This window comes from Sminthopsis crassicaudata, chromosome 2, assembly GCF_048593235.1.
Source record: "Sminthopsis crassicaudata isolate SCR6 chromosome 2, ASM4859323v1, whole genome shotgun sequence".
NCBI lineage: Eukaryota > Metazoa > Chordata > Mammalia > Dasyuromorphia > Dasyuridae > Sminthopsis > Sminthopsis crassicaudata.
This window is the reverse complement of record NC_133618.1, coordinates 548,527,697-548,541,597: the sequence shown is the minus strand read 5'-3', so window position 1 is coordinate 548,541,597 and position 13,901 is coordinate 548,527,697. Positions and strand designations below refer to the sequence as shown.

Here is a 13,901-nt window from a genome sequence, read left to right as displayed (position 1 = left end):
TAAATATCTGGTTTGACAGTATAGCAGATATTGAAGAAAATAATAAAAAGCATTATTTAAGAAAAATTTTAGCCCATATGGATTTATAAAACCTTCATAAATTGAAGTACAGAAGTCATTTATAAATCATAATATATGAAATGTTTTATCTACAAAAATAAATCCCAAATGCTGGAAACAATAAAAGAGAAATTCAACTTCTACCAAGAGGCAGTATTTCAATAATTAGAAGCAAAATTGCTAGACCTTACACAAGGGGGCAGTATAGATAACTACCCATGTGGCATTGATTTGTACAGTTCTAGAAAGGTCTCCCCTGTACCAATTGGCATCTTCCATTGTGGCCTGCCACTGTGCCAGAAATTTTGCCACTGAGGGTTAGTCCTCTGAATTTTGAAAACATAATGACAAAATATGATTATCCTAGGTGCTGAAATAATTGAAGCTCTTATTAGCTAACACCTCTGCATTTAATTAGTTTATTTATTTATTTATTTTTCCTGAGGTTGGGGTTAAGTGACTTGCCCAGGGTCATATAGCTAGGAAGTGTTAAGTGTCTGAGACCAGATTTGAACTCGGGTTCTCCTGAATTCAAGGCTGGTGCTCTATGTGCTGGGCCACCTGCACTTAATTAGTTTAAAAGATTATAGGCACAGGAGAAATACTTGGAGATAAAGCTAGTACAGTTATAACTAAATGTGAAGGCAGCAGGTTGTCCAAGACATATATTTCCTACTTCACTTTTTGCCAAGGTCAGCCCTGACTAAGCTTGCTTGCTCACAAGTTACTGGCTCCATTTCAGTGATCCTTAAATATAAACTACATTTTAATGAGGTGAAGGGTAAAAAGAGAAGTTTCTTGTAGGCTAAAAGGAGAGTTATGATTTTTTTAACACCAGTCTTTGAGTTTTATCAATAACTATGAATCTATAATTACAACTATATAGGTATAATTAGAGGTTAGTGATAATCCTATTCTAGGAGTTATAAGAATTTATTAAGTATATACTGTGTACCAAGCATTGTGTTTAAATTTGGGGATAAGGGAAGGTGGTGATTCAAACAGAGTGTAGATAATCTTTATGCTCAAGGAACTAGAAATATAAATGGGGAGACTATAGGCAAATAAAAATGTACAAACAAGCAATATATTTAGGATACCTTATTACTAGATCCTTTATTTTCCTTAAGAAAAATCTTGACTGTTACAAAATAAATGCTGTCATTTTATAAACAGATATAGTGATTTCTCTATAGAACTTAAAACATTCTCTAAATCTGATACTTTGCATGGCAGCCACAGAGCAAATCTTAGATGGTTTCTACCACTCCCCAAATTATAATAATAGCTTACATTTACATAAGGCTTTACAATCCATGAAGTATTTTCTTCATAACTTCTGTGCTAAGTAGTATTTCCCAGATTCTCCTGGGGAGGAGCCTGCAGTTCCTGGAAGTTAAATGACTTTCTTATAAGAATAGGGTCTCAAATCTTTGAAGACTTCTAGTCGACTAGCTTTTCTACCACATAAACTTTATGCATTTATATTTTCCTCCTTCCACATCCTACCTTTGTTCACACATTTTAAACTTTTATTCTATTTCTGTCCGAGGAGTATGTGGCAGTGGTGTTCACATTTTTACTCTTTAGCACGCTAAATCTCACAGAAATCAGGACTTTGTTGTTTCCATACTGATTAGTTATTTTTTTCTTGATGTAGTAATGTCTAAGGTGCCTCTCATCTTGCACATTATGTGATTTATGATTTTTAGTTTCATTTAGCTCTGTACTGCCTGAACAACACTAAATTCATTACGTAGTATCCTAAACTGAACTCTGTGGCTATAATAACCAAGCTTGGCTCTTGAGAAGAGACATGAGAACACCCTTCCTCTCTCTTCTTTGCAGAAGTGGAGTTGGGTATTTAGGATGAGGTAACATCCTTATCTGAATCATTGGATTCAGTTGATGTTAGTTTTATTGAATTGCTTTTTTCTGTTTCTTTTTTATTATTTGTTATTAATTATGATTTTCTGGATGAATGAACAAATTGGAGATTGAAGGTAACATAAAAACAAAACATGTGAGAAAGTTTTCTTGAAGTATTATGTCTCTGATTCAACAGAACAATGATTTAAGCTTGGGGCATTAGTATTTTATTTTAAAATAAAAGCAAAATTAGCCCCCAAAATTATGAACAAATTTTTTAGAAAGCTATGCTAAATCCTTTGTCTTAACTAATCAAGATAGCACCTGTCTCTTCCCCCCCCCCCCTTTTTTTAACACTCAGTTTCTGTGGAGGCTTTCTCTTGTTTAGCATTCTGTGTTTCTGCAGTACTTCCAGACACTACTAGGTTAGTTACACTGCTGGCATGCCCAGGTCGATCCAGTTTTTTCTGAATGGACTTGGTAGTCGGAGAATGAATGTGTAAACTTTTTGACCGGACAGAAGGGAATCCCCAAGTTTGTTCTGGTTTCACAGACAATAATGTTTCTGTTGTAGTTGAAGTTTTGCCAATGATAGCTAGAGAACTACAAGAAGCTTTGGAAACTGCTTCTCTAACATCACTTTTATCTTCTTTGTCTGTTAAATGCTCTTTCTGCTCTGCTTGCATTGCAGTTTCAGATACAGTTAAAGGGAAATCTGTACTATGAGATCGTGAAATTTTCCTTTCAACTTGATATTTCCATTCTGTAGTCCACTGTTCAACTGTCATGGGGCACACTTGGTCCATTATTGAACTATAGTTGGTACTCCAGTTATTAACTCCACCAGTTAACTTTCTTTCATGCAAAAACACAAAACTTCTAGACTTCATAGTTGTGTTTAAAGTTTTATCAGGGTAGTAACGTGTTATTTTTGTTTTTTCTAATGGGTAAGAAATAGCTTCTTCTAACTTTGTCCTTTCTACTTTTAACTGAGTATTCTGAAAATCTGATCTGGATCTGGCCTGTTCGTTCATAACATCTGTTTGATTTAAGCCTTGGGAAACAGTTTCATCATTTTTTGAATTTTCCTGCTTTTCATCTTCTGTTGAAATACCAATGTTTGGACCAGATTTTGGCAAAACATCCTGTACATTGTCTAATGTGATTTTACAGCAATCTTGTGTTGTTGATGTATTTGTGTTGGATATCATACAAAGGCTTCCTTGACGTTCTGGTACCAGATGCATCCTTGTTTCATGACCATCCTTCTCATCCTTTACACGAAATGAACAAGTTTTTTTATGCAATCCAGGCCCAGGTGACAGAGGAATGATACTATCCTCATAAACTAACTCTTCTCCATTGAAATGATATCGATACATGCTATAACCATCAGAACTGTTGATACTACTTTGTCTAAGAAGAAAAGTTATATCACATTCTGAAGATGCCCTGGATCGTGTTGGTACCAGTTCAGATTTATCAATTCCTGCAAGTTTTTCAAGAGCATTTACCATTCTACTTGATAGGTCTTCTAGCTGAGAGAGTCGAAGGTCTACTGTTTGTAGTGAAGCTTTCATAAAGTTTTCTCTTTCATTTACTTCTTCTAATCTCATTGACATATTTTCAACTCTGTTAAATAGAAAATAATAAATTGAATATATTAAGAGTCTAAAGAAGTAACATAATAATGAGATTTTTAGGCTTTTAAAATCCAAGAAAACACTGAATATTTAGTCTTCATAGAAACTTTATATGTGTGTATGTGTGTTTATGTATAGATATAGATATAAAACTAGCTAGTAATTAGTCTAAGATACAAATATTAAATTGGACAAAAAAAGTGCCTGGCTATGACCAGGTCAATCAATCAATAAATATTAAATACCTAACAAATACTAGGCATTGTGTTAAGCATTGAGTATGCAAAAAGAGCCAAAAGATAACCCTTGCCTTCAAGGAGTTTACAATCTAATACGTTATGTAAGCAATTATATTTTGATAGCAAAATAGAATGTGACAAAATCTAAATTGCTTTGAAATTTAAAGTACTGGGGGGGAATGTACTATCAACTAATTAAATTAATAAAATAATGAAACATTAGCTAAGAAATAATTTTCTTTAAATCATTCACTTCTTTGAATAGATCAATATTGACTTAATGAGATTATATTTTGTAACACCAGGGCATCACAGTATTTCACGGTTAATTGTTTTTCTCTAGAACCACTGGTGATTGCCTGTAGAATTCTAATATTCCATAAGCATAACTTAAACATCAGCTATAAATCACATGAGGTGCATTTAGCTTCTTAAGGAGCAAAGGAAGTATATAGTACAAATTATTTCTATTCTGTTTCTGTCAATCCCAGGAACCACCTCTGCTGGAATCAGAGGTTTTTCAGTGGCTCAGGGTTGAAGCCTCCAAGACAGGTAGAAAAGCTGTGTCCAGAAGAGAGCAAAAGTAAATGGTTTGGGAAGGGCAAGATATGGTGTTTAGCTGGAGAACCAGTTCAGAAAGCAGAACTGAATATGAGGGTTTAAATAAAGTAAAGTGAGGAAGAAGACATTATTAGGTGGAAATGAGGTTAAGATTTTGGGAACTGAGTATTACAAAATTCACACTGCATTCATTTTCTTATTCTACTTAACCATTTTTATACCTAGCTACTTGAAACTGGATTCACTGTTTAGCTTCCTCTTTATTAGTTGCATGTAGAGATTCTCTGTATGGCAGTTGGCAATGCTGATTTATAAGAGGCTAGGACTAAAGATATTTACATATACATATACCTACATACATGTCCAGAAGAGGATAAGAATATAGAAAGAATAGTTTTAGAAGAAGGCGGAGAACTAGGGTAGTATGATGACTTTGAAAACGAAGGAAGATAAATTATTCCATGAGGAGGAGATGTTTAACATGTTCAACAGTGTCAAAAGCAGCAGAGTTATCAAGGAGTTTGAGTAATGGGAAAAGGTCATAAGATTTGGTGATTAAGAGGTCTCTGGTAATCTTATAGAAAGTAGCTTATCTAGACTGGTTGAGGCAGAAGCCAAATTGCATAGAGTTGAGAACAATGTGGGTGGTGAGGCAGTGGAGGAATCATGTCTAGACATTTTATCCATGAAGGATGATGGAATCACCACATTTGGACCCTAAAATTATAGTTCAACATGTGCTAATAGAGGCTATAGAAAGAAAACAAAGGTAGACAAAGCAGATTGGTTCACGTTTATATATATAGAGAAAACTGTTCTAGAGGTGATACAATTATGAAAGCATAGAGGGACCTATGTATGAAGTATCTAACGGGGGGGGGGGGGGGGGAAGATAGAAAAGGAATGAAAAAAAAAATCAAGGACCTTATTATTATTCTCTAAGAGTACTAGATAGCATAAAGTAATTATCAACCTATGTTCTATTTGCCTCCTCCATGTAAATTCTTTTTGTAAAATTAATTAATTAATTTAATTAATTTTTACAAAGATTGTATGCTTAGGTAATTTTCAAGCATTGACAATTGCAAAACTTTTTGTTTCAACTTTTCCCCTCCTTCCCCCCACTCCTTTCCCCAGATGGCAGGTTGACCAATATCCCTGTAAATTCTTTATAAAGTTTAACAACAGAGGTAATTCTGTTGAATTCTCTGATAAATTTCGAATATGGTTTTAAATAGGAGGATATATGTTTGTCAAAGGTATTTACATTGTGATGGAGGAGATTCGGTGAGGCTTTGTCAAGTCCTTCAGGTGTTTCTGTTTCTGTATGACATGCTGATTATATCAAATCCCATAATATTGTACATCCTCCTGAAAAAGATCTGAAATCACAGAAGGGAGTTTGGGTTGTCCATCCACATGAGAAAGATTAAGTGGATAAAGAATGTTTATTGAACAGATTTTCACTTGCATTTGGATAAAGATTCTATGGGACTTGTCAAACCATAAGTCTATCTAGAAACAATATATAAAAACAATGAGTTGGGCCCTGAGTGCTAAACAAGAATGATAGCTATCAGGAAATAACAAAGTTCTTCACATGACAGTAAAAAGGCCCATCTTTTAAATGCTAATATTTTGCTGGTATGTCTATATAGTTACACAGCATGGAATATCACTGACTCCAAAGAATTAAAATTTAATTTTCATACAGAAGGTGTAATAAGTGTGAGCAAGCTGCAACATCTAACTAATAAGGATTCTGATGTAATCAAAGAACTCTGCCAAGAAGAGAAAGTGGACTGGTAATGTGGCAAAATTGAGAGATAAGAAATGGATAGTTCTTCACTGGTATCCTTATGATTTTGGAAAAAGACAAATCTCTTTCATCCTATATGTAACATCCCTCCACCCCCACTTCCTGCTACTGCCCATAGCAAATTTTTGAGAAATGGAGAAGATGTATAGGGTGGGGAAGGATAGAAAGATTACAAACTACATCTCTGGAAGAAATAATAGAATTGATGAATTCACTGGTTTTAGTTGAAATGTTATTGTGATGTTTGTAGAAAGAACCTGGATGACAAATTTCTGACATAAAGTAAGGGAAAAGGTTTGCTTTTGTTAGCAAGTGTTTAACTCAAATAGTCCTCCCTCAATTCTTTTAATCTTCTTATTCCTCCTAAGAAATATAAAACTTCATATTTTTTCCCTAATAAAGAAGTTTTTTCATCCTTCTCTTTTTCTGAGACTGAGAGATATTTGTTTGACTTAACTTTTCCTTTTGTCCTTGAAATTATTTGTCTTATTTTCTTTTCCAGGCTGTGGCAGAAATAGCTGTTTTTGACATTAGGAGATGATAGGGAGCATAGTACCTGTGATGGATTGATTTAAGACCCACCTCAAGAAAGACTCCTCACCAGAATGATGATAAGTAGGGCTTATAAAGTCTTTGGTCACAGTCACCTAGAATACCATCTTCCAAGGTACATAGACCTGTGATTGGCCAGTGGAGGGAACATCTGCAGTGAGAGGGTCAGTGAAGAGAGCTAATTCAGATTAATCGAAAGCTCCAGTATTCTATACCTGTGTGATCTTGAGCAAGTTACTTAACTTCAAGGCTTTTTGTGTCTGTGATGAGGTAAAATAGACATCAGGAGTGCTGATAAATAAATTCAAGAGAGCAACAGATTATAAAAAGAATGTTATATTAAAGTAACATAATAGAAATTAGTTCATGACAAAGAAGTTATGTTATAGGCATCCATCAGAAGTTATAAAGGAGTGCTATTTAATATGTGATTTAACACAGAGGAAGCAAGGAAAAATGTTAGCAATTAACTAGGGGAAAGACAAATTCCCTAGTGTAATTCACAATTAACCAGAAGAAAGACACCATTAAAGAGATTATGCCATGAGGTAGGAGTACACCATTGACTAGTAGGCTAAATCCATAGAGCTCTGCAGACTAACTCTAAAATGAGGTTAGCAAAGGGAAAAGGATTACACCATAGATTAACCCTACAAGGGATTTAGCACCTTTAAAAGGGTTAGCTATAATAAGGAGAAAAAACACCAAGAGGCAATGGTGGGGAGAGGAGATGAGAAGACACCAGGAGGCAGCATAGCAGTCTAATCTTAAAAGGAATTTGGCAAAGATCTACATTATGGGCAGATGTTTTATAGTAGATATATAACTTCTGAGGTTTTACATCATTGATTGGATGCATAAAGTGGGATTTCTAAAGACCTCTACTTGAGATGGGACTATAATGACAGTCCATTTAAACAAAAGATCTATTTAGGAACAAAAGGTTCAGTTACCTTTGTTACCCAACTGTACCCTTCTTGCTTGCCTCAGAAAGTATTATAATCCTATCAGTGCTTCAGAAATTAGCTTTCTCTGCTAATGCCCACTTCAATACCCAGGACCTTAGCAATTGTCACCAATTGACCAGTGGCTCAGAAATGTAAATTTCTGATAGAGATAGAGATAGTAGAATCAGGAAGATTCATCTTCCTAAATTCAAATATGGTCTCAGACATTTATTAGCTATGTGACTGAGCAAATCACTTAATCCTGTTTGCCTGGGTTCTTCATCTATAAATGGGGAGGAGAAGGAAATGGGAAAACATTCTAATATCTTTACCAAATAAAACCCAGGTGGGGTCATAAAGAGTCTCAACAATAACAACTATTTTAAAGTGAGATTTCCTCATGCAGTAGAATAGAATATTTGAACAGAAAATAAACTCTCTTCCTCAAAGCTTCTCTCCTTCCATGAAGAAAATCCAATTTATTTTATTTACTTATTTGAAAAGTGTGTGTGTGTGTGTGTGTGTGTGTGTGTGTGTGTATACACGTGAGTGCATATGCGGGCCTCTGAGTGAGTGGTGGAGTGGGGAGGTGGAGCTCAACTACAAGTGAAATTATCTTTTGATTGTAGCTATTTACATAATGATTTAATGATCTGTTTTTTTCAAAGGGATAAATTCTGGTTTAGATGTTAGGCTTTATATTACTGGCAATGAGGCAGTCAACAAGTATTAATTAAGCAGTTACTATGTGTTAGGCACTATGCTAAAACACTGGGAATGTAAAAAAACCAAAAATATTTGTAATGTGTTTTTCTTCTCCTTTGATTTTATCTTGGTGAGAAAAACTTTTATCAGAGCCACACCTGTCCGATTCTTAAAAATTTGAAGGAGATCTCCACCAATTATTATGACCATAAGTGGCCTTTCTTCTGAATAATAAGAGTAATTTGAATAGGGTTTTCTTTCCTTTATAAAAGTCTTTCTTTCCCTAATAGTTGCATTGACTCCACATACTAAACTTTCCTCATTTAACCTAAGAAAAGCATTAGGGAATTTTTTTTTTTTCTAACCACAAAACATATGATTTCCCATGTGGCATTCCTTTAGAACAATTCCTGAGGTCTAGTCTTTCCCATTCTTTTAGATCAAAGGAAACCAGAAACAAATGAAAGCTATGCACTTAACAATGAATAATTTCTTTTTTTGAACTAGACTTTAAACTGTACTTAATTTACAAATCAATATCCATCCTCAACTTTTTTGTGTAGATCTTCTCCTGAAATTCTTGGACAGAATACCCCATAGTTGAATCTTACAAAATATGATAAAGTAATTTTTATACAATCCACTACAAAATAATAACCATTGCTTTTATTTTCTGGCTTCCTAAAATGATGCAGTGATTAGTAGGCTTTCTGGATTTCTTCCATTTAAAAAAGTACATACCATCCATTACAGAGAGCAATTTGAAACTATGTCAAAAGGGCTATAAAACTGCATATCCTTTGATCCAGCAATACAATATCCAAATAAACCCAAAATTATCCAAATTTTGTAAAATTTCCAAATATCCAAAAAAGGGGGGGAAGGGCATATTTGTACAAAAATATTTATAGCAGTTCATTTTGTGATGGCTAAGAATTGTAAATCAAAGAGATGTCCATCAACTGGGAGAATGGTTAAAACTGTGGTATATAAATAACTGTAATGAAATCTTAATGTGCTGTAAGAAATGACAAGGATGATTTCAGAAAAACTGGAAGACTTACAAGAACTGATACATATTGTATATAGTTAACAGCAATATTGTTCAATGAAGAACTATGAATGACTTGGCTATTTTCAGCAATACAATGATCCAACACAATCCCAAAGGACTGATGATGAAACATACTATCTGTCTCCAGAGAAAGAAATGATATTAATTGAATACAGATGAAGCATGTTATTTTTCACTTTCTTTTTTGTATATTTAAATTTTATTAGTCTTCTTGTATAAAATGACTAATGTGGGAATGTTTTACATAATTGCACATATATCTGATTGCTTATCATCTCAAGAAGAGAGGGAAGAATAGTATTTGGAAATCAAATCTTTAAAGAAATTTTTTTTAATTAAAAAGGATATACTTATACCTTATTTAGGTCTATTAATATTTAGTTATCACTTAATTTTACTTTTTTTTCCTTTTAATCCATGTAAGTGAGAGATGTTAGCTTGGCTTTGCCAACTGAAATGTAATCATATTTAAAAGTTTTTAGAATCAATTTAACATTGTATGTTTGATTTTTTAAAAAGACCCAAAGAATAATTTTCTATATTGAATTTTAGTCACCTTGACCATTAGATTTTTGATGAGTCCTCATTGGTTAAGGACTAAGCAGGTTTACAAACTCAATTTTACATAAATCATTTATAATCTATCCCTGGTAAATAAAAATTTTTTTTATCACCACAGTGTAAATGTGGTGATATCTGCAGCCCTCTACAATATGTGAAATGAATAGAAATTCTCCATAATCTTTTACCTGTATTCTGACCTACCTTTCTTCCTGGTATTTAATTTAAATGTTATATGACTAAAGTTTTAAAGTGTTTTAACATTTAAAATGTCATCTTTATTAGAGAATGTTATGGGCCAGAACTTGAAACAAAGTGCTAGTGTACTTAGTTTACACCTTTAGAGAACATATATAAAGAGGAGATTCACAAGTCAAGGAGATTCACAAGTTGGGCAGAAATATAAGCAAGAAACTCTCAGGGCCAAACCCACAGAAACCCAAAAGCCCACTCTCTGGGAGGAGGAGTCAAGAGCAATTCCGACTTCCATCTTTGTGCTGGATGGAGACATTCAAAAAGAGCTCTTGGAACCAAGGAGAGAGATAGGCCTCTAAGAAAGCTAACCGGGCCCAGGAAAAGAGATAAGACTTTGAAGGCGAACATAAAGGATCTGGACTTTAACTCCTGGGTGCATTTGGGATTATTGAACTGAACTGAAATGAAGGCTGCTCCCAGAAACTCCACAAGAAACCTGTTCCCAGAGAACATTATAATTTAGAGAAGAGAACATTACATTTTGATGCCAGAACGTGGGACCAAGAACCTTCTTCTGTGACCCAGAAATTAGGGTGAGTTCAACAAGGAAACTTTGTTGAACTAAAGTAATATTTCAGTTGAAATGAGACAGATGTTTAGAAAATACCCTTCTGTTTCTCTTCAAGGAAAATGTGTAGAGAGAATTGTCAGTGTTATGAAAAGGCAAGGTTTTATTATAATTTGGGAGGAGATCACTGAACTTTTAGAAACTATACAGTACATATCTCCTTGGTTTTCTATGGAAAAAGAATTGAATCTAGAGGAGTAGAAATTAGTAGGAGAGCAACTTGGTCAATACTACAATAAAAATGGACTTGATTCAATTTCCAAAGATACACTTAATACATATAATTTAATACAACTGGCTTTAGGAAATTATATAAGTTATAGAATAAGGAAAAAGAAAAAAGAGCAGGAGGGGGAAGTGCCAAATAAACTAGGTGAAAAGGATGAAGAATCAGATAAGAATTCACAGCAGAAGAAATTAGATCATTTCCAATTCCCTGATCTACCTCCCTCAATTAACTCTTCATGGGTGGAGGGAGAAGGAGGAGGGGGAGAGGCAGTAACGCAATCAGAACAACCTATTAAGTAGCCTATGACAAGATTAGAAAAACCATTGGTTAAGCTAAAAAATGAAGGAGAGGATATATCTGATTTTATAATGAATAGCCTGTGATTGAAGAGCTTGGATCTTCAGGTTAAAAAAACGAGAAGATATACTCCTTTTGATCTGGAAAAAATTAAGGATTTGAAAAAAGATTGCAATCTTTATGGGGCTACATCATCTTATTTTAAGATGTTATAGATAATTTGGCTTATGAAATCCTAACCCCTAGTGATTGGAAATCCATAGCAAGGACATGTTTAGAACCTGGACAAAACTTGTTGTGGCTTTCAGAGTATTATGAATTATACAGGATTCAAGCCAGACGCAATAGGCAAACAGGAGTTAATTTACAAATCACTTTTGACCAACTAGCTGGTGAAGGTCAGTATGGAGAGAATTCAGAACAGATTAATTAATGCTGCAACAAAAGCTTGGGGTTCCCTCCCCAGCAGAAAGATTGAGGGAAAGCCTTCGCAAAATTAGAGCAAGGACCCAATGAACCTTTTGCCGAATTTGTGGAATGTTTACAAAAAGTTGTAACAAGAACCATTGGAGAAAATGCAGCTACAGAAATAATGATCAGACATTTGGCTAAGGAAAATGTCAATGAGGTTTGCAAAAGAATTATATGGGGACTACACAAAGATGCTCCTTGAGAGATCATAAGACACTGTGCTACAGTGGGCACAAATGCTTATTGTAACCAGACCATGCTAAACATGGAAAAACAGGGTCCCTCTTGGCAAGGGACTACGAGAGAAAATCATCGATGTTTTCAATGTGGAAAGATTGGACATCTGAGAGCCCAATGTAGAAATGGAAATAGAGTGAGAAGACAGGCTGAGAGAAGACCTAAAACCTATGTCCAAAATGCCACAAGGGCTTCCACTGGACTTCAGAATGTAGATTGACCCAGAGAAATGAGAGGCAGGACCTCAATCAAGACCTCAATCAAAAGACAGGTGGGGAGTAATGGCAGCTGAGGTTACACTCAGAGTGTCTTTATAAAGTCAGGACTCTGATGTGATCAATCAGCAAAAAAGCAATCACATAGCAGAAAGGGATTACATGATCAACCAATAGAAAAGCAATCAGATAGCAGAAAGGGATTAAACTTGGGGGTAATACAGGCCTTTTAAACCAACAGGGCAGTTTCCAGTGAAAACAGCTTCAATATAATTGCCAGATGATGAGAAGAGATTTGGAAAGTGGTAAATAGAAGGGAATTAGATAGGTTAACTCCCTGGGAGAGAGGGTTTGCTTGCATTTCTACAGACAGACAAGGAAGCAGGTGGAGAAGGAAAGAGATGGGTGGCAACGAGCACTTGGAGAGAGACAGAAAAAGAGAAAAATCTGGAAACAAAGGGAAAGACCTAAGAACAAAATCTGCAGGAATCATTGCATTCCCTAACACAAGATGAGACTGTTGCAGGAATTGAAAACCATCAGGAATCATTGGATTCCCTAACACAAGATAAGATTGTTGCAGAACTTGAAAACCAGCAGGAATCATTGGATTCCTTGAGATGAAAAAATGTTGAAAGAGTCATTGTATTCCCTAATACAAGATGAGTCTACTGCAGGACTTCAAAACTTGCAGTAATTATTGGATTCCTGGCACATGAACTAATGGACAATAGATTCCTTTTGAACTATTTCTGGGATTTATGGACATGTATAATTCTTCATGTTGATTCATGTTATTTCACTACTAGCCAGTGTTATGTTACTATGTGTTTATGTAATTTATATAATTATGTATAATATCTCCCATATTGATGGATTTATATATACCTGTTTTAACAGTGAGCCCATTCAGAAACCCACTAATCTGATTTGATTTCCCATTTCCTTTGGTGTTTTTGTCTCCCTTCCTGAGAAGTCAGGGAGGGCGTGATCACCTTGTTTTTTAGGTTCTCACCTCCTTGAGAAGTCAGGGAGGTCATGATCACCTTATGTTCTAAATCAAAGAAAGAGGGAGATGTTATGGGCCAGAACTTGAAACAAGGTGCTAATGTATTTAGTTGATACCTTTTAAAGGAGTTCACACTTTTAGAGAGCATATATAAAGAGGAGATTCGCAAGTCGGGCAGAAATATGAGCAAGAAGCTCTCAGGGCCAAACCCACAGAAACCCACAAGCCCCCTTTCTGGGAGGAGGAGTCAAGAGTCATTCCGACTTCCACCTTTGTGCTGGATGGAGACATTTGGAGAGAGAGCTCTTGGAACCAAGGAGAGAGATAGGCCTCTAAGAAAGCTAATGGGCCCAGGAAAAGAAATAAGACTTTGAAGGAGAAAATAAAGGATCTGGACTTTAACTCCTGGGTGCATTTGGGATTATTGAACTAAACTGAAATGAAGGCTGCTCCCAGAAGCTCCACAAGAAACTTGCTCCCAGAGAACATTATAATTTAGAGAAGAGAACATTACAAGAGAATTTCAGTAAAATCTTCCATTTGAATTATATCCAAGTATATTGGTATTTAAGCTATAATAGTGTTTTGC

At 35.0% G+C, this 13,901-nt stretch overlaps 1 protein-coding gene across 1 annotated transcript in view; it reads right to left on the bottom strand.

The window, feature by feature from the left end:
• Window positions 1-872: 872 nt before the first annotated feature.
• Window positions 873-13,901, bottom strand: part of TRPM1 (transient receptor potential cation channel subfamily M member 1) — a 187,847-nt gene continuing 174,818 nt past the window's right edge. Inside the window, exon 27 of the mRNA XM_074294964.1 lies at window positions 873-3,561. Coding sequence (XP_074151065.1) covers window positions 2,280-3,561 — 1,282 coding nt within the window. The 3' untranslated portion in view covers window positions 873-2,279. The remainder of the gene's footprint in view (window positions 3,562-13,901) is intronic.